Source organism: Hibiscus syriacus, unplaced genomic scaffold (assembly GCF_006381635.1).
Source record: "Hibiscus syriacus cultivar Baekdansim isolate YM2019G1 unplaced genomic scaffold, ASM638163v2 tig00006570_pilon, whole genome shotgun sequence".
Taxonomy (NCBI): domain Eukaryota; kingdom Viridiplantae; phylum Streptophyta; class Magnoliopsida; order Malvales; family Malvaceae; genus Hibiscus; species Hibiscus syriacus.
Genome location: NW_024062102.1, coordinates 1,478,533 through 1,501,089, shown reverse-complemented (window position 1 = coordinate 1,501,089; position 22,557 = coordinate 1,478,533). Strand labels below are relative to the sequence as shown.

The 22,557-nt window shown below is 35.1% G+C and overlaps 1 protein-coding gene across 1 annotated transcript; it reads right to left on the bottom strand.

Annotated features, from left to right (window-relative positions):
* Positions 1-1,549: 1,549 nt before the first annotated feature.
* LOC120200851 (fructose-bisphosphate aldolase 8, cytosolic-like) lies at positions 1,550-3,113 on the bottom strand. Its single transcript, XM_039201598.1, has 3 exons — positions 3,018-3,113; positions 2,655-2,882; positions 1,550-2,592 (listed from the first exon to the last, which is right to left on the bottom strand). Exons 1-3 carry the CDS (start codon positions 3,043-3,045, stop codon positions 1,772-1,774), a joined length of 1,077 nt encoding a protein of 358 aa, XP_039057529.1. The 5' UTR covers positions 3,046-3,113; the 3' UTR covers positions 1,550-1,771.
* Between the last annotated feature and the right edge of the window lie 19,444 nt (positions 3,114-22,557).

Sequence of the window (22,557 nt, the reverse complement as noted above, 5' to 3'; positions counted from 1 at the left end):
AGACAGGTTCATAATGATGGAACCATTCTCTTCTTGAGGTCATGTGATATATTGCTCCTGAATCAATGAGCCATATATCTGCAAATCTTTTTCTACCTTCTACGGTGGTTGACGCTTCACAGCATAGAGCATCTCCATCATCTGAAGTGTTTGCGGTATTACCTTGTGGATTGGAGTTTTTATTTAGACTCCAACAATCCTTAAATTCTTCTTGCTCCTCGACTTCGATCTACAATGTTTGTGACTGCTGCTTTGGCCACGTTCTATTGATCTCCCTCTCATCGTTGTCAACGCTTCTTCCTGTTGCAGATTTACTTATCTGTCTTCCTTGTTTTTGTGTCGATTTTCTTCTTGGAGAACATCAGCTGCAACGTCATCAAAGACTAGATTGGTGACATTACTTTTTGTCAAGTTGATGATGAGTTGATCTTACGAATCAGGTAGACTTTGAAGTAGAAGTTCAACACGTTCTTGTTTTCCTATTGTACATCTTAAGGATGTAAGCTGAGAAAATAACGTGTTACGTGTATTTAAGTGTTCCGTCACTGAAGTAGATTCTGGCATCCGGAGAGTGTACAATTTTCTCTTAAGGAAAATTTTATTGTGCAGCGATGTGGCCTCGTACAGTTTGGTGAGATGATCCCATATCTCCTTAGCTGTCTTCTTCTCCTCGATGCTTGACAATACTTCATCTGCTAATACTATATGAAAGTTTGTCATAGCATTCTCGTCCATTTTGATCCATTTGTTTTCATCTGTGAAATCCACCAGCCTTTCCCTGATAGTTGCTAGACAACCGTCTTTCCTCAGGATGACCTTCATCTTCAATTTCCACAATGAGAAATTTCTCCCATTGAATTTTTCAATATCAAATTTCGTTGTCATAGCTTCTATTACGGATAGCTCCCACTATTTCACTATCATGAATAGTTCTCTGGAACCTTCAAAGAATGGGTAATAACTTCTTACTTTCTTATGTTGGAGGATCCACCTTTTGGTGGCAACCACAAAGACAATAAGCAGATATTACACACTCAAATCTGGCTCGGATACCAATTGTTGCGGAAGACGGCTATCGGATATAGTAAAATCGCAACTGATGATTTGAGAAAATAAAAATGAAGATAAAAGAGACACAAATTTTACGTGGAAAACCCCTAAATAATATAGGGTAAAAACCACAGGTAACGGTAGAAGAATTTCACTATGAGAAAATAGGAATTACAACTTCTCTCGATCGACCAAGGAGAAAACAATGATAATTCTCTCTTGATAAAAAAGAGAAAACAACTCTCAAGAAACCCGCTAAATTCTCTCTAGTATTAGAAGAAAGCTAGAATGCTTTGGGATGGTTTTGAAGCTAAATGAGCTAGGGTATTTATAGTTGAAACTTAAGGACTAATTTGTAAATACTCTAAATTTTAGGGATTAAATTTAGTAATTATCCCTTTATTTTTTCAACAATTTGGTTGTCTAAATTTGACTATATTAGCCGCCCAAAACCATTTTCCAGCCGCCCCATGTGCTTTGATTTTCAACAAAATGTAAATGTAATTGAATATAGATTTATTACTTTATTTTTTGAAATTATTGTATAAATATAAATTTAACAAAACTATGAGTGCATAGTCAACGAGCATAAAGGCTCTTAAGCTTATTCGTCAGGTTTCACACCAAATTTTGATGGGAAATTAGAGAAACTCCCCATCCAAAATAAAAATAAAACCCTTATGTGCACACCAAAAATATACTCTTCAAGAGGCTCAAAGTCTCAGTATTTATAGTCCTTAACGTGGAGACTCTCGGCAGCGCCCTCACCAAGCTTTGCATCACCCTTGTAGGTGCCAAGAGTAGCCTCAGAATTAGCCTTGCACCTAACCAGTAATGCTTCTTGTGCCTTTCCCACATTCTCCTTTTTCCCACCCCATGCCTTGAGAGTGCTCTGTTGAAGAGCTCGTCCAAATGAGAACGAGAGCGACCATGGTTTCTTGGTTTGTAGCTTGTTCATGGCATTAAGGTTTATGGTAGCCTCTTCCTCACTTTGTCCACCAGATAAGAACACGACTGCAGGGACTGCAGGAGGGACGGTTCGTTGCAAGGCTCGGACCGTGTGCTCCGCAATAACCTCGGGTGCAACCTTCGGGGAATCTGAACCTGGCGTCACCATGTTGGGTTTCAACAATGTACCTTCCAGCATCACATGGTGATCGTTTAGAGCTTTGTAGCAAGCTGCAAGGACACGCTCGGTTACCGCAGCACATTTGTTGATGTCGTGTGGTCCATCAACAAGGATTTCAGGTTCAACTATGGGGAACAGGCCACATTGCTGGCAGATGGCGGAATACATGGCTAAGCCATTGGCGTTCTCTTGGATTGCTAGCTCGGTTGGCTCGATAGTGCCGACCTTAAGCACGGCACGCCATTTAGCGAACCGAGCACCGGCTTCGTAGTACTTTTGGCAACGCTGGGCAAGGCCATCAAGACCCTGGGTGAAAGTCTCACCGTTGGTTCCATTAAGCTCAACGGTGCCAGTGTCAACCTTGATGCCGGGGAGGACACCAGATTCTTTCAAGACATCGACAAAGAGCTTGCCTACAATCAGAATTCATTATTAGATATAATTCATTTACATTCAGAAGAAAAGAAAATTATACCAGAAGCAGTTTTTTGGTAGAGTGTTTCTTCAAAGAAAATAATGCCACTGATGTACTGGAGGGCACCGGGAGCAGTGAAGAGGAGCTCTCGGAGTTCTCGCCTGTTTTCTTCCACATTCTCTACATTAATGCTCGCAAGTCGCTTGCCGATGGTGCCGGTGGATTCATCGGCCGCTAGGATACCCTTCCCAGGGGTGCCGATGTAGGCAGCGTTTTTAGCTAGCTCATCTGCAACATTAATTTAATTAAACAGTAAGAAAGAAAGCTTTCTCGCCGAATTACGAAACATCCAACATATCAGAGAAAATGAATAAGATGAAATGAAAGCGATTATAAACATATAAGAATAGAAACAAGAAGTACCGGCGTATTTGCTTTTGAAGCAAGACATGATTGAAAAAGGAAAGGTAATATAGTGTTTGTGTGGGAAGAGAGAAAAGAGACGATTGAAGTGAAAATGGAAGGCATTCGGTTTTTAAGAGAGAAAAGGAGCCGGGAAAATTGGAGAGTTAATGGAACAGAATAACTCACTCTTCAATCTTTTTTTATTAATAAATATTTATCCAAGGTCATTAAAAATCTTTAACTATAAATAACTAATATTATTAACAGGTGCTTTCAAATAATTGAGTAACAGGAAATATATTCATACATCATCAAATTATTAGAAATAAATTATTCTTATATTTGTTTTTAAGGTTATTTATATTATATTCAAAGTTATAGGAAATATGTGGGTAAATAAGAGAAATAGTTAAGGTGTGGGAAAGAGGGTTTTATGGGGAGTGCATGGTTTGACTTTGAACATGGAAATGTAGAAAAGAGAACAAATCAAATCAACCCGTACATGGAGGGATGGGTAGAAAATTTTATATTGATGGTGTTGATTTTATGAATTTATATTAAAAATATAAAGAATATGAAATTATAAAATTTTAAGTGATATAAATAATTATATAAAATTTAAAATTTTAAAAAATACGATCACACTTCAATTTATCTTGATCCATCCTTAATTGAAGAAATAGAATCAATATCATCATGTCTTGACCTGTAAGAGGTGGGTGTCCGTAAAATCCGAGTACCCATATTTTTAAGTCACGAGTACCCAATTAATAATTAATTTTTTTTTTAAAAAAAATTATACATAGAAAAATCTTAAACTTTCAAACTTAAAAGTATATAATACATAATATAAACACTCCAACATTAACGCAATGGAAATCATACACATATGAAGGCTTTCCACAAACATCCCCAACATCATGCAACATAAAATATAATATGACACTCATTAATACATCATAACACATGTTTTAATCAATTTTATCTTTTATAAATTCGTTTATTACCCATAGGATTATTCTTGTAATTTTTCCTACTCGAGTATTGTAGTCTTTTACTACATATAGAGACTTTTTAGTCATTTTTATTCACACTTTAGTATTTTAATCATTTCTCTTTTCCATCGTTTCACTAACTGTATTGTTCTAATCATTGTAGTACATAAGAGTATTTTGATAATTTTTCCATTTAAGAGCCTTTTAGTCTTTTTTCCAATCATGGGGTTATTTTAGACATTATCTTGTTTTATAGCTTTTTATTCTTTTATCACGTCAGGATATTTGATCATTTTGACTCCCATGAGCATTTTGATAATAGAAAATAATTTCAGTGATCGAAAATACCTTATAATATATGATTTTAACCAATTTTTTTTGGATTTGCGAAAATGACCAACAAATTCACAACGCGAACTCTAATTTCGCAACGCGCTTTCCAAATTCGCAACACTGAATTTCAAATTTGCAACTCGATTTCTGAATTCGTAACTCAATTTTTGAATTCGCAACACGAATTTTAATTTCGCAACAAGTTTTATTTTCGCAATACAAATGTTTTGGGTATATAACTACGCAGCATCAACAACTCATAACCTAAATTCCTAAATCGCAACTCATTCCATCTCCATCTATTACTCTCTCCGGCGACATCCGTTCCTATATCCAACGACATCCTTCCCCATCTCTAATTTTTTTTACATAATTTTATTTCTATATAAATTTTCAATGATTTCTCTCCCAAATGATCAACTATCAACTTAATAAAGGTATGTTTTTCTCTAAGTTAGTGATGATATGTAGTTTATAGCTCGTTTGTTTAGTAAATTAATTTACAATTTGTAGAATAAAATCATCTAATGTTGATCATGTTTGGATATATTTGTGTTTTGGAGGGTCATGGGAGAATGTTCATGGTGTTTTACAATATATGCCTTTACCCATGAATCTTCAACTAAAACTGTCATTAAAAAAGTTAACTTATGAAATTCTAATGTTACGTGTTGCAAAGAAATTGAATTTAGAGCCTCTAAGTGGATTTAGGCTATCTTATCAGAGAAAAGGTAAAGTTTATTTGTTAACCGAAAATGAAGATGTTGAACGATTCATTGCTTACATTAGTGTTTCGCAAGAAGATAATGTTACATTGTATATTGTTGAACCTAGAAGTAGTGAAGTTGGGTCAGTAGTGGGTAGTAATCAACTAAGTTCTTCAACCCTAGTTTATGGTGCTCACAATGTACAACGTTGTTATCAACCTCAAAATTTAATAGTTCCACCACAATTTCATCACCAAGAAAATTTTGGTTCACCACATTTCCAATACCAAACACAATATTGTTGAGTTAATCGATTGACGGAATTGGCCAAGAGGGGGTGAATTGGCAATTAAAAATTTGGTGAAAGCTTTTGCAGAAAATTGAAAGTAATTGCATATCGATTTAGAGTGGTTCGACTTTCTCAATCAAAGTCTACGTCCACTACCTTACCTATCCACACTAAGGATTTTCCAACAAATTCACTAATTTGTTCTTTCTTTTGAGGCCAAAGAGATAACCTTACAACACCCTCAAGAATATACCCCAATTCTTGAGAGCACTCTTTCCCAAAGAGAAGATTACAAATTTGCAAACTTACAAGGAAAACCTCTCAAGGTAAGATGTTTGCACAATTCTAGAACAATAAAAGAACACTCACAAATAATTACAAATGAGCACAAATGGTGTTCTTTGAAAGCAAAATGAATATTGAAAGGAAAATTGGCTTGATTTGCACAAACTTGGTGTTTGATGCTTTCTCTCTTGTTTCTCTATAATTTCTTGTTGATCAAGGGCTTCAGAACTTGTTTAAATACACCTTGAATCATTTCTGAACGTTGGGGATGATTAGTGAAGATCATATAGCCGTTTTAGTGTGAAAACAATTAATAAAATAGCTTGGAGCGTGGGGGGAATCGGTACCCCCTATGGGGAATTGGTTCCCTAAGTGTAAAATTCAAATATTTCGACCGTTATACAAGGGGGGAATCGGTACCCCATGGGGGGGAATCGGTTCCCTCCGAGCATACTGGAATTCTCAGAGCCAAACCATTCAGGGGGGAATCGGTACCCCCTTGGGGGGGAATCGGTTCCCTCTGAGCAATATGGAATTTTTGGCTTTGGAATGGTTCGAAATACTTTGTAAAATTATTTTGAAATTGTTTTAAGATTAAAACTTAATTTTACACTTTGAGTAAGGATTAAAAATGATCTTTGAAAGATTTGGAGTAATGTTTTGATATTCGAATAATTCTATCGAATATACTTGGAAAATCATTTGGAAAATCTTAAAATTCATTTAACTTAATTTGTTATATCGAAATATCAACATGTTTTCAACAACTCCCCCTTTTTGATATAACAAAACATTTTAGTAATTTTAAGATTTTGAGATTTTGAAATCAAGTTTTGAAATTACTCACTCTTACTTTAACACTTCTCCCATTTATCATTTAAAAACACTTTAACACTTCTCCCCCTTTTTGTTAAATCAAAAAGACATTTTAAAGAATTTAAACAAGGTTTTGAAATCAGTTAGCCAATTGATTATATATAGTATAAGCTGCTAAGATCACAAGCAAGAGAAACATTAGCCATTAGTTTCATAATCAATATTCATAATTAATGTGAAATGGCAAAATTAGTCATATATCTAATCATGAAGTAAATGATGCAATAATGAATAAATTTAATCACACCAAATAGATAATTTCTAACCATTCATAAATCCAAACAAAGTCGAAGTCAATCAATCCACAAATTCAAACATTCCAAAATATTCAAAATGTTAAAACAATAAGTTTGGAGTTCAAAGCAAAACATTGAATCACATATCCGGATCAGGAGGAGGAAAACGAGCTCGCATAGCGGCCATTTTGTTAGTAAGGTCATTAATACGTGCGTTGGTTGCTTCATTATTTGCACGCATTTCCTGAAGAATTTCTAATTGTTGAGCTCCCATTGTGGATAAATGGGACTCTATAGAAGTAAAGCACGAATCCATAGTAGCGTATCGAAAATTGAATGTCTCCATAAAGGATTGGAAATATGGAGGCATTGGATGCGTTTGTTGTGCTTGCTCTTCGGGCTGCTACTGCCGATGCTCAGGCTCATCTTCGGCTTCATCGATGTCTCGCATTAATTGCTCAAGCTCGAGATCTTCATCAGCTTCAGGTGGAGCTTGTGAAGAACTAGCTCCCGGAGTATTTGCAGAAGATCGAACCCATTCACCGGTTTCCTTATCCTTAATCCATCCCGCTCTCGTTAAGGAAAGAAGGTTAATTTGTTTCTTAAGGGGAAAAATGGCATCTAGACCGACTCTAAGCCCAGCTTTGGAAAACAGATTACTCAAAATGCAACCGTAAACAAGAGATGAACAGTGTTTTTTGTTAGGAACAAGATTTACGGTTTCAACAATTTCAGCAAAAATAATCTGAGGTAGGTTGATTTTAATATTGTTTTCGAAACAATGTAACTACCAAAGATCTAAGGCTCTAAGAGTAGAATAACGACCTCCGGATGGTCGAAACCACCAAGAAATCATTAGATGAAGAAAACGTTCATGAAGGTCTAGGACACTTGCACTATCCCTTCTTTTTTAACGAGATCCTAAAACCTGTTTTTCATTTGAAATACCATCATTATCTAATCCAAATGTATTAGCTATGTAAGCCGAGTCAATATATAAGAATTGTCCTAGAAGGTAGGAACGAATTCCTATGGTTTCGGTTTCAGTTTGGTTTTTAACACAAACGGCATTAGAATAGAAAATACGAACAAGTTGATGGTAAACGATGGGTTCAAGGTCAAAGAGTTTATCAAATTTCCACTCTTGTAAAAGAGGAAGATATTTAAAATTGATAGCTAACATAGCTTAACGAGAAGGAATACGTTCTTCCCGGATTTTGTAAGAGTCGAAATATTGATAATACCAAAAACGATGATTTCTAGGACCACGATGATTGAAACACGAATTTTGGATAGTCAAATTAGGATCAATAGGATTAGGATTAGAAATTAGAATAGGTGGAGGATTTGGAGGTGGATTTGGTTGACGGTGTGAACGACTAGATGAAGACCTAGCACGTTTAGGATTGGACATGGTTTAGGAAATCGGAATAGAATTGATAACCTGCAATTTAGAAAACACATATATGCAATTCAATCAATCCAAAAACTCAATTGAGTCCTCAATATTTCAAGGTTTTCTAAATCAATCCTAATGGGCAAAGTTTTTGAAAAACTTTTGATATGGTTTTGAGAAACAATATATGTATAGTTTTCATAATAACAACATAATTTAATCAAAACACAATAATTTGAAAATTAAATTTTTATTTATTTATTTATTTATTTCAAAAATTTTGAAATTTTTGAAAAAAATCTTGTGTTTTTGATGAAATTAGTTGTAATATCTAGTTTCTAATCACTAAATAATCAATGGCCGATCAAAAATTCAACCTATAACTAATTAAAACTAGTTCTATGTTCATAAATTGATAAAAAGAAGTTTTGGAAAAATACCTTGAATGATTTCGGATTTGAGTGAGATTAGATGAAGTTTGCATGTTTTTGATGATTCCAACAGGTTTAGAGGATGATATTTGAAGTGAATTCTGATTAAAAACGTTGATTTGAGGCAAAGTGGAGATATGGAGAGCGTAGAGAGGAGAAACGTCATAAGAGAAGAGAAGAGAGTTTTGAGCCAAAACCAAGGGTTCTGCCCGATAAAACCAGAACCCCAGGGGGGTATCGATTCCCCTGTAGGGGGAATCGGTTCCCCTTCAAAGGGGGAATCAGTTCCCTCAAGGGGGGATCGATTCCCTCTGCACCAAAATGCTAAAATCCGATTTTAAACATCCAAAATGCTAAATTAATTTCTTCTAGTGGTATTGGCAACTCATATATTGAAAATTAATCATGTTCAAACAATTCAATTAATCTTTAAACGATATTTGAACATAAAATTAAATTTTCATCAAGAATCATAAACTCCCCCTAACTAATATCAATGAATGCAATCAAAAATTACTATTATAAGCATTTTTCATTTATTATTAAAAGTGCTAAAATTATTTTAAACACTCAGTGAAGATAGATTGGTCAAACCTAATTCTCTCCTAAGTGTCCAAAATCGTTCCTTGTCTAAAGGTTTTGTAAAGATATCCGCTAATTGGTGCAAAGTATCAACAAATTCTAGAACTACATCTTCCTTAGTGACATGGTCTCTAATGAAGTGATGTCTTATTTCAATGTGCTTAGTTCTAGAGTGTTGGATGGGATTTTTAGTGAGACAAATAGCACTAGTGTTGTCACACTTGATAGGAATGGTACCTACTTCAATTCCATAATCAAAAAGTTGTTGTTTCATCCATAAAACTTGTGCACAGCAACTACCAGCTGAAATGTATTCGGCTTCAGTGGTAGATAATGCAACACAATTTTGTTTCTTTGAAAACCAAGAAATTAGCATATTTCCAAGGAATTGACAAGTACCAAAGGTGCTTTTCCTATCTAATTTGCATCCTCCATAATCCGCATCAGAAAAACCATGCAAGCTAAAGCTAGAGTCTCTAGGATACCAAAGTCCTAAACTAGGAGTGTCCTTAAGGTATCTAAAGATTCTCTTAAGAGCTAGTGAATGTGATTCCTTAGGGCATGATTGAAATCTAGCACATAAGCAAACACTAAACATAATGTCCGGTCTACTTACAGTTAGATAAAGTAGAGATCCAATCATTAACCTATATAATTTAACATCTACACATTTACCTCCTTCATCTAAGTCAAGCTTTGTTGAAGAGCTCATTGGAGTGTCATGAGGTTTCCCATTTTCCAGTCCAAACTTCTTGAGCATATCTTTGACGTACTTAGCTTGATTGATGAAGATGCCATCTTTTCTTTGCTTGATTTGGAGTCCCAAGAAAAATGAGAGCTCCCCCATCATGCTCATCTCAAACTTACTTTGCATTAGCTTAGAAAATTCTTGGCAAAGAACATCATTAGTAGAACCAAATATTATATCATCAACATAAATTTGAACTACTAATAAATCTTTACCTTTATGCTTCAAAAACAATGTAGTGTCAACCTTCCCTTTTGAAAAACCTTTTTCAATTAAAAAATTTGACAATCTTTCATACCAAGCTCTAGGAGCTTGCTTTAAACCATAAAGAGCTTTTGTCAATTTTAAAACATGATCCGGAAAATTTGAATCTTCAAAACCTGAAGGTTGTTCCACATACACTTCTTCTATTATAAAACCATTTAAAAATGCACTTTTAACATCCATTTGATATAATTTAAATTCATTGAAACATGCAAATGCTAATAACATTCTAATTGCTTCCATCCTAGCTACGGGAGCGTATGTTTCATCATAGTCTATGCCCTCTTCTTGAGTATACCCTTGAGCAACAAGTCTAGCCATGTTTCTTACTATATTACCACTCTCATCAAGCTTATTTCTAAATACCCATCTAGTACCTACAGTAGATTTATCTCTAGGCCTTTCAACTAATGTACATACTTTACTTCTCTCAAATTGATTTAACTCTTCTTGCATATCCATAATCCAATGTTCATCATTTAATGCTTCTTTAATATTCTTAGGCTCTATGCATGAAATAAATGCAACATAATTACAAATATTTCTGAGAGAAGATCGAGTTGTTACCCCTTTTGATGGATCACCTATAATTTCACCATCCTTGACATAGTTGTACTCTCTTGGATAAGATACTTCCCTTTCTTCAATGGTTGGATTCTCAAGAGGATCATGAGTTTCCTCATTTTTCGTTTCTTCCTTTGATGATGATTCTCCAACGTCATGTCTAACTTCATTTGTATTTATAACACCTACATCATCATTCACACAAGAATCCTTCCTCGGAAGGGGATTATCATCGAAAACATGTATAAACTCTTCTACAACTAAAGTTCTTTTATTAAATACACGATAGGCTTTAGAATTTAAGGAATAACCCAGAAAAATTCCTTCATCACTTTTAGCATCAAATTTGCCAAGGTTTTCTTTACCGTTGTTTAAAACAAAACATTTACATCCAAAAGGATGAAAATAACTAATGTTAGGCTTTTTATTTTTGAAAATTTCATATGGATTTTTCTTTAAAATTGGCCTAATCATTACTCGATTTACAACATAACAAGCGGTATTTGTGGCTTCCGCCCAAAAATATTTTGGCAAATTATTTTCACAAAGAATGGTTCTAGCCATTTATTCTAAAGTTCGATTTTCCTCTCAACAACTCCATTTTGTTGAGGGGTTCTAGGTGCTGAAAAATTATGGCTAATACCGTTAGAGTTACAAAATTCAGTAAATCTAAGATTTTCAAATTCAGTTCCATGATCACTCCTAACACTAGTTATAGAGTAACCTTTTTCATTTTGGATTACTTTTGAAAATGTGATGAATTGTTCTAATGCTTCATCTTTAGTATTTAAAAATAGAACCCAAGTATATCTAGAATAGTCATCTACCAAGACAAATGCATATTGTTTTCCACCCAAGCTAGTAGTTCTAGTTGGCCCAAAAAGATCTAAATGGATCAATTGTAAAACTCTACTAGTTGATACATCATTAATGGATTTAAAAGAAACTCGCTTTTGTTTTTCTTTAGCACAAGCATCACAGATTTTATCATTATCAAATTTAAGCTTAGGCAACCCTCTTACTAGGTCTCCTTGAATTAACCGTTGCAAAATACTCATACTAGCATGTCCTAGTCTCCTATGCCATAACCAACTATCATGTTCATCCTTAGCAACTAGGCATAAATTAGTCATATCAAAAGAATCTAAATGCACCATGTATATGTTTCGTATTCTATGACCAACAAGCATAATCTGATTAGATGCAATGTCAATGACTTTACAACCATTAATTTCAAATAAGACATTGAATCCTTTATCGCATAATTGACTAATACTCAATAGATTATGCTTTAATCCATTCACATATAAAACATTTTTAATTTTTATGGAAGAGGTATTACCTATTGTACCAATACCTTCAATGTGACCTTTTGAATTGTCTCCAAAAGTCACTTCTCCTCCATTTTTGGCGTTAAGCTCAATGAACCGGCTTTTGTCTCCGGTCATGTGTCTTGAGCATCCACTATCAAGGTACCATGAATTTGAATTTGAATTTGTTTCCCGTGCCTTGTAGCAATGCTCATTTCCCTACAAACATAGATTAATTTTTGATTTTTGGTACCCAAATTCTTTTGGGTCCATATTCATTAGTTTCCAAAATCCTAGTCCCCTTAGGTATCCATTTGTGTAGGATATTTTTATCTTTAGTAGTAATGAGTTCTTTAGTAACCCACATACTTCTAACGATTTTTCCATTAGAGGTTCTTTGGGGACCTCTATGATTGTAGTTTCTAAAACTTTTTCTAACAAAGTTGGATTTTGAATTTCCACCTTTTTCAAAATGTTTTGTTCCAACTTTATCAAAAGAAGTTTTAAGATCATCAATTTTCCTTTGATGATCATCATTGATCTTTGAAAGTAAATTTTGCAAATCTAAATTTTTCTTTTCAAACTCTTCTAGTTTGATTTTCAAATCTTTGATTTTACTTTCAAGATCGTTGTTGGTTTTGGATATGAGTTTGTTTTCATTTTTCAATTTTGAAACATCATTTTTATATTTTAAAAATAATTTCTCATAATCCAAAGCCAACCCATTATATTCCTCTAATAACTCATCATAGGATAAATCATCAAAATCGGATGAGTTAGAGGTTACCTTAGAATCTTCCCCAAATGCCATCAAACACAAGTTAGCTACTTCTTGTTCCTCTTCATCGAAACTTTCTTCATCGCTCCATGTAGCCACATGAGCCTTGTGCTTATTCTTTGATTGACCCTTTTTCTTCAATTGTGGGCAATTATATTTGACATGCCCTGGCTTTTTGCATTCGTAGCAAATGATTGGGTCCTTCTCTTTCGGTTTATTTTTGAGGCCTTCATTTCGTTTGAATTTTCTTCCTCGATAAGGTCTCATCATTTTTCTGAATCGTTTGGCAAACAATGCCATTTCCTCGTCATCGTCATCGTTATTCGAATCACTCTCATCTTTTGGTGTCTCGTCAATCTTGTCGAGGTCCACCTCATCTTCGAGCATCATTTCATGAGTGAGGAGTGACCCAATTAGCACTTCAAGAGTTAAGGACGTTAAGTCCTTAGACTCGATGATTGCCATCTTCTTTGATTGCCACGATTTTGGGAGGGAGTAGACTAACTTCCTCACAAGCTTTTCATTTGAAATGATCTCTCCATATGATTTGAGACCATTAACAATCGTTGAAAATCTATCCGTCATAGCTTTGATATCTTCATTTGGTTTCATCCTAAAATTTTCATAGCTATGCGTTAGAATACTAATTTTAGATTTCTTTACCTCATCGGTACCTTCATGAGTGACTTGAAGTTTGTCCCATATTTCGTTGGCGGTTGTACACGATGAAACTCTTCCGTATTCATCTGGTCCAAGAGCACAAAAAATGATATGGATGGCTTTGGAGTTGAGCTGGAACATTCTTGTCTCTCCTTCACTCCACAACCTTGGATGAGTGAGAGGTTTGATGTATCCTTCTTCTACAGCATTCCATACTCCCATGTCACTTGCTTGAATGAAGCACATTATTCTATTCTTCCAATAGGCATAGTTAGCTCCATTGAAGAAAGGAGGCTTGTTGACGGGCATCGAGTCGAGACCGGAGTCGAAGTTTGAAGCGGAGGCCATTGATGACTTTGATTATCGATATAACTCTTCCCGAATCGACTCAAGAGGCGATTAAACCTTCAAATGAGTTAGGCTCTGATACCAATTGTTGAGTTAATCGATTGACGGAATTGGCCAAGAGGGGGTGAATTGGCAATTAAAAATTTGGTGGAAGCTTTTGCAGAAAATTGAAAGTAATTGCACAGCGATTTAGAGTGGTTCGACTTTCTCAATCAAATTCTACGTCCACTACCTTAGCTATCCACACTAAGGATTTTCCAACAAATTCACTAATGTGTTCTTTCTTTTGAGGCCAAAGAGATAACCTTACAACACCCTCAAGAATATACCCAAATTCTTGAGAACACTCTTTCCCAAAGAGAAGATTACAAATTTGCAAACTTACAAGGAAAACCTCTCAAGGTAAGATGTTTGCACAATTCTAGAACAAGAAAAGAACACTCACAAATAATTATAAATGAGCACAAATGGTGTTCTTTGAAAGCAAAATGAATATTGAAAGGAAAATTGGCTTGATTTGCACAAACTTGGTGTTTGATGCTTTCTCTCTTGTTTCTCTATAATTTCTTGTTGATCAAGGGCTTCAGAACTTGTTTAAATACACCTTGAATCATTTCTGAATGTTGGGGATGATTAGTGAAGATCATATAGTCGTTTTAGTGTGAAAACAATTAATAAAACAGCTTGGAGCGGTGGGGGAATCGGTACCCCCTATGGGGAATCGGTTCCCTAAGTGTAAAATTCAAATATTTCGACCATTATACTAGGGGGGAATCAGTACCCCATAGGGGGGAATCGGTTCCCTCCGAGCATACTGGAATTCTCGGAGCCAAACCATCCAGGGGGGAATCGGTACCCCCTTGGGGGGGAATCGGTTCCCTCTGAGCAATCTGGAATTTTTGGCTTTGGAATGGTTCGAAATACTTTGTAAAATTATTTTGAAATTGTTTTAAGATTAAAACTTAATTTTACACTTTGAGTAAGGATTAAAAATGATCTTTGAAAGATTTGGAGTAATGTTTTGATATTCGAATAATTGTATCGAATATACTTAGAAAATCATTTGGAAAATCTTAAAATTCATTTAACTTAATTTGTTATATCGAAATATCAAAATGTTTTCAATAAATATCAAACACAATCTCTAAACCCACAACCTTTTCCTAATTCAAATCCCAATCAACTTTCAGCACCAAATTCTGGTTTTCGTATTGATCAGTTAGACGATTATAAGCCAACAGAAAAAATTGTGAGTACTAGTCAGTATTCGAAATTTTATCTTGGTCAATACCCGGACTTTGATCTTGGTCAATACTCGGATTTTGATGATGTTTCAGAAGAAGAAACATACCCTACGTGTAATGATTTTGAGATTGATCAATACCCGAATTTTGATGATGAAACAGTCGCTGCCGAGGAAGATATTGTTGATAATAATGAGGAGGAAGTTACGACTGTGAATGAACATGTTGAACATTCATTCTTTAATTCATATAACCCTAAAAAAGAAAAAGATGAAGAAGAAGTTCCCGAAGAAAAGAAAAAGAAGAAAATGCCACGGGAGTATAACTGGAATATGCCAGAATTACTTCAGATACCGGAAGAAGAGTTGGTAAAGATAGCAGTTGATTGTTACACAAAAGTTATTCGTATCAAGAAAGATGATTATTTTGATACAAAGGAAGACTTGAAGATAGCTTTGTATACGAAATGTGTTAAAGATGACTATCAACTAAAAGTTAACAAATCAAGCAAAAATCGTTTCGAAACAAAGTGTACGATTGACAAAAACTGTACGTGGCGTATGATTGCACAGAGGATAAAATATTGCAAAATGTTTTAAGTTGAGACTTTATTGATAAACATACATGTTCAAGAACCTAAGTTTTTCCTCACCATAGACAGGCAAACAAAAAGGTGTTGGGTGGTTTTCTGGCTGAGTTAATGTTTTTGAATGGAAGTGTATATCGGGGACATGAAATTATGACTGACATGAATGCTCGGTTCAAGATTAGTATCTCATATTCTCAAAGGTTGGAGAGCCAAATGTTATGCCTTGGAATTGTTGAGGGGGTCTCCAGAAGCATCGTTTGCCCAACTGCCGGCTTATTGTCACAATTTAAAGCTGAAAAATCCTGGGTCGGTAACTCATATCAAAACATATAGAGATGGACGCTCTGAGTTGTTGTTTATCGCCATTGGTGCTGCGGTTAATAAATCAATATAATTTTGTTGTCTCATTTTTGTTAGTTACATGTATTTCACATTTAAATGATTATATTTCTTATGTATATTATTTTGTAGATTCGTTTGTTTATTACTTGCATGCGCCCAGTTATTATAGTTGACAGAGAACATTTGAAAGGTCGATACCTTGGAGTAAACTTATTAGCAATAGCAATGGATGCTAACAATGGGATACTGCCAATAGCTTACGGCGTTGGCAAATCTGAAACCTCTGATTCATGGACATGGTTTATGTGGCATCTTAGGGATTGCATAGGTCCTATTAGCAATCTGACAATCATATCCGATAGTGCAAACTCAATTGACAACGCTGTTAGAATGTGTTTCCTAGATGTTTTTCATGGACTTTGTGGTGTTTATTTGTACAGAAATCTAAAATCAAGGTCTGCTGGTATAAAAAATCACAAATGGACATACTGGAATGTTATAAAAGCTTATCGGGAAGTGGATTTTAATAAGCATATAAATTATTTAAGATGTGTTTTACCTCAATGTGCTCAAACACTAGAAGATGTCGGGTTTGAAAGATGGTCAAGAGTACATCAACTTGGAGCAAGATATGGTTTCATGACGTCTAATAGTCCATAATCAATCAACGCTCTAAGTCGTCATTCTCGAAAATTACACATTACTATGTTAATGAAGTTTTTTCGAGCCTCTATTCAACAGTGGTACTACAAGAAAAGAAACCATGCAGGTATTATTTCTTTAAATTCGTAACTTATCATATTTATATATTTTACGAAGTATTATTTATTTAAATTTACATGAATATTGGAACGTCGTGTTACACTATGGACTGAAAAAAGATAACGAAACGTGTTGTGAAGTCAACGTCATGGAGAGTTGAACCATGTTCAAACACTTTGTTTGAAGTATTGGATAATAACTTAAATGAGTTTGTCGATCTAAATGCAAAGATATGTAGTTGTATGAAATGGAAAACATATGGTTATCCGTGTGACCATGTTATAAAAGTTGCTCTTCATCTAAACCAAGTTGATTCAAGCACATACGCTATGGATTGCTACATTACAGAAGTATATCGACATACTTATGCCGAGATTGTCTACCCTATTCCACATCCTTCTGAGTGGGATATACCAGATGACTTACAAATAGTTTTGCCACCAGTCATGGACAACAGGCTACCTGACCGACCAAAAAATCACGATCGTCTAAGGGTGAAGAGAAGAGGATATCGACATGTAGTCGGTGCAAGAAAAGTTATCATACAAGGTTGATCTGTGGATCACCAGTGCCATCACAATCATTTTTTCCTCTACCAAAATATGGATACTTATCAAAATCCAAAGCTCATATGGTGCCAAGAAAAAGGAAATCAAAATTGCAATAAAAAAATCCCAATCACAACCGGCTTCACCTTTTGGGACTTATTAACTTAGGTGATTTTTAAATGCAAACGTTGTATTATGTGTATTTTATGTGTGAATGCATACATTTTCAGTTAGACATGCATTCGTAACTTGAGTTTCAACATTGCTATGATTTGTTCAGTTGTTATCACTTATCAGATTGTTGTCTGTTATCTTTTTAAAGGTGGTTTCCTTGAATTCGCAACGTGAAAGTCAAATTCACGTTGCGATTGTTGCGAAAGTCAAATTCGCTACGCAAAAGTCAAATTCACAATGCAAAAGTCAAATTCGCAACGCGAAAGTCAAATTCACGTTGCGATTGTTGCGAAAGTCAAATTCAAAACGTGAAAAGTAAAATTCGCAACGCGAATTTAACTTTCGCGTTACGAAAGTGTGCCTTCAACAGATCTTTTTTGCCTTTAACATAATGCAGATTGAAATTTTCTTAAACAACAAATCAAATTTTACAAATCAATTAAACAAGAAAAAAAACAATTCTTATTTAAACATCTAAAAAAAATCAACAGCACATTGATACAATTAGCCCCAGACAGTACATCCAAATGCTCCTAACAATAGGGAGCTTACATCCAAATACATTCACGCAGCTCACTTCAGGATTAACCTGCAGAAACCAAACATTTGCTCAAACAACACTTTCTACACATCTAAAACCAACAAACATCAAACTATTAAATTCTAGGTACTTAAACCAAACATTTTCAAACCAAAAAGTATATAACAGTTAACAACACTTGCACAAACTTACCAATAACAACTGGTTGTTTATGCACACTTTCAGAACACGGATGCAAGTAGGCAATGTCTCGAATATATCGCTCTAGCCATAAAATGATGAAACCACAACCCTACTGCACCTCTATCTCTATCTGTGGGAGGTAGAAACTATTTACCTCCTGTCGTCAAACGTTCCAAGCACATGCATACAAGAGGACCACAATTCCCTCTGGCTCCAGCCGTTTGTTGTGGCGATGTCTCGTCTCTCATCATTATAACTTTGAACTTTTTTGGCTTATTGTTTCCAGAATTAGTCCAATAATCAATAACATCCAAGTATTTAGCCAAATGAGCACTCCATCCCTTACAAATAATATCTTTCAAATCAGACAATGATATTTAATTCAACATGCTGTCATATACTATCGTCTTCAGGGATGAGAGCTGAAGCTCGACGAGAAGCCAATGATGACGTTCCATAACAGGGATAAACACCTGCAATCATAAATAATAATTCAATTGCGCACATCAAATAAAATTTATGAACACCTTTAAAATATTCAAAATTAAATACTAACATTATCGACCTCCCACCACGTAGGATAAAACTTAGCTTTTCCATTACCCAATGCATATGAAGCGTCTCTATGATCCTTCAAGTGAGCTACGTGAAAAAACGAAGGCATAATAGTCCATCGCATCTTTTTTATTTTCTTCAATTTCCTTATAATCAGAAGACGTGACACCCATGCATAAATATGCTGTGGATAAAAAAATACATATATTAGTGAATTTAATAAATTTTAAAAAAAATAATCAAAATGCAATATAAGAAGAATATAAGACTTACCCCCCATTAGAAATAGCCATTCTCTTCAACCCCTAATAAAACACCCCACCAAGACCAACCAAGAAACAAATGCATACTATCGTCGATTTTGTATATGTCAGCGTAACACCCCTGGCTTCACTCATGTAGATAAAAATCAACTGCGGTCTTAACCCAAAAGGTATTATCTATAATTGTGTCCGGTAGTGTTCTCCTCTCCTGCTGAGGAATGGTATTGGCCGATAACTCATACGAAAGCCAACTCTCATCCATCATATCGGGCACGTGAGGGGGTTTATCAATATGTTGACATAGTATGCCATGTAAATCGGGCTCTTGAACGGTGGGAGGGACCTCTTGAATGATGATAGAGGCCTCTTGAACGGTGGGAGGGGCCTCTTGAACGATGAGAGGGGCCTCTTGAACGATAGGAGGGGCCTTTTGAACGATGACAGGTGAATCAAGCTTCTTCTTACGGAGTCTTGGCACTATTGGGGTGAAAGGAGACGTAATGAAACATGCACGACGTCTGATGCGTAAACCCCGTTATGCAAGAAAAACCTGACATAAAGCATCTACCTTATTGGGCCGCTAAAAATAAATTAATACATAAATAAATAAATAAATAATGTCGAAAAAAAGTTATTTGCATTTTTAGTATAGTATTAAATAAACTTACCTCATTGCGTAGAGTATGAACCTCATTCTACAATGATGAAATAATCTCACGTAGAGCGGCTACCTCATCACGTAAAGTAGATACCTCACCACGTAAAGCACCATTGTCATCGCGTAAAACATATATCTCACCACGTAAAGTTCGTACCTCATTACGCCATGCACCATTGTCGTCACGTAAAGTACCGACCTCATCACACAAAGCACTGACCTCATCACGTAACTCCCCTAACTCATCCCGTGGAGGTGGAGAACAGGGAGATAAATGTCGTGGTATCTTTTTCGGTCACCTATCATGAGGTGATGGTGGAGAAAAGGCTCGATGTTGAGTTAATCGATCGATGGAATCGGCCAAGAGGGGGGTGAATTGGCAATTAAAATTTTGGTGGAAGCTTTTGAAGAAATTTGAAAAGATTTGCACAGCGATTTAGAGTGGTTCGACTTTCTCAACCAAAGTCTAATTTAACTACCTTAGTTATCCACACTAAGGATTTTCCAACAAATTCACTAATTTGTTCTTTCTTTTGAGGCCAAAGAGATAACCTTACAACTCCCTCAAGAATATACCTCAATTCTTGATAACACTCTTTCTCAAAGAGAAGATTACAAATTTGCAAACTTGCAAGGAAATCCTCACAAGGTAGATTGTTTGCACAATTCTAAAACAAAGAAAAGAACACTAAAAAATGAATACAATTGAGTACAAGTAGTGTTCTTGAAAGCAAAATGAATATTGAATGAAAAATAGACTTGAAATGCTCAAACTTGAGGTTTGATGCTTTCTCTTTGATTCTCTCTTGATTCTTGTTGATTGTTGTTTCTTGTTTTTGATCAATGACTTCTAAGCTTGTTTAAATAGACCTTCAAATGATTCTGAATGTTGGGGATGATTAGTGGAGTCAATAGAGCCATTTAAGTGTGAAAACAATTAATTAAAACAGTTGGGAGCATCAATGCATCGATGCATACCCTAGGTGCATTGGTGCATCAGTGTAAAATTCAAATATTTTGACCGTTGGACTCTCAGTGCATCGGTTTACTAAGAGTGCATCGATGCATAAAATGCATTCGATGTTTTGAAAAAGCCTGAGTGCATCGATGCATGGTCTTGTGCATCGATGCATGTTCATAAAATGCATTCGATGTTTGAAAAATTAATTGGTGCATCGATGCATGGATTGGTGCATCGGTACTTTGAAAAAAAGATTTTAGGCTTGATTTTGGTTCAAAATGCTTTGTGAAAATTGTTTCAAAAATAGTTTAAGTATAAAACACAATTTTACACATTTAGTAAGGTTTGAAATTGATCTTGAAAGACTTGGAGTAATAATTTGATATTCGAGTAATTAAATCGAATATACTTAGAAAATCATTTGTGAAATCTTAAAATTCATTTAATTTAATTTGTTATATCGAAACATCAAAAATGTTTTCAACAATCTCCCCCTTTTTGATATAACAAAACATTTGTGTAATTTTAAGATTTTCTTTGAAGATAAGTTTTGAAATCAATTTTGAAATTACTACTCCCCCTTACTATAACACTTATCCCCTTTTAAAACATTGTAACACTTAACATTTCTCCCCCTTTTTGTTAAATAAAAAAGACTCGAAAATGTAAACAAGGTTGTAAAAAAAAATTAGCCAATTGATTAGTAATATAGCTTAAGCTGCTAAGATCACAATCAAGAAAAACGTTAGCCATTAGTTTCATAATCAATATTCATAATCAAATGTGAAATGGCATAATTGGTCATAATGCAACTAATATGAAATTGATGCAAAAATTAATAAATATTAAGCTCAAAGTGAAAAATTCAATTCAAACCAATATATATATCAAGTTTAAAAACCACAAAGCATCCAAATTATATTTTCAAACAAAATCAAACAATCCAAATAAAAACAATAATCCCCAAAGTATTCAAAATGTTTTAACAATAAAAGTTCAAATATGATCCAAAACAAAACAAGGTCTACTCATCCATAGAGGGATCTGGAGGCGGAGGAGGAAATCGGGCTTGCATCTCAAGAGAGAGAGCATCCATGCGTGCAAGCATCTCTCTTTGAAATTCCATCTGTCGAGCTTCCAAAGTGTCTAAGAATTGATTTACTGCTTTGTGAGTAGCAGTCAAGTGGGATTCGATGGAAGCATACCGTAGATCAAATGTCTCCCAAAATGAACGAAAATATAGAGGCATTTGATCCTCTTGTGGAGCTGGTTCCGGTGCAGGTTCATCGTCTGGAACGTGATCGTCGTTATCTTACATAAGTTGTTGAAACTCAGGATCATCGTCAGCAGTCGGTGCCAGAGGAGGAGGAGGAGCACGAGAAGAGCTAGGATCAGCTCGTGAAGAGCTAGCTCCCTGGGTTTGCTTACGGGGTCGAAATACCCAAAGACCGGTTTCCTCGTCTTGTTTCCAATCCGCTTTCTTCAAGGAAGTAAGATTGATTTGGTTTTGGAGTGGGATAGGATTATCGAGATAGATGTCTATACCAAGTTTGATAAAGAGGTTACTAATAAGACATTCATAAACTAATGTTTCGACATATTTTGAAGGAACAATGTTTATGACATCAATTAGTTGACTGAAGATAATGTGGGGCAGATTGATTTTGATCTTATTCTTGAGACAGTGCATCCACCATAAATCTCTAATACGAAGAGTGGAGTACCTACCTCCGGATGATCTAAACCACCAAGAGATCATCAGATGAAGAAAACGACCGTGATGAGATCGTAGAGTACTAACACTAGCGTTTGGAATATAGGGATAATCTACAGTTTCATTCTTATTATATAACCCATCATCATCTAATCCAAAACGTGAAGCTATAATCGTGGGGTCAATATTAATATATTGGCCTAAAAGATATGATCTAATGGC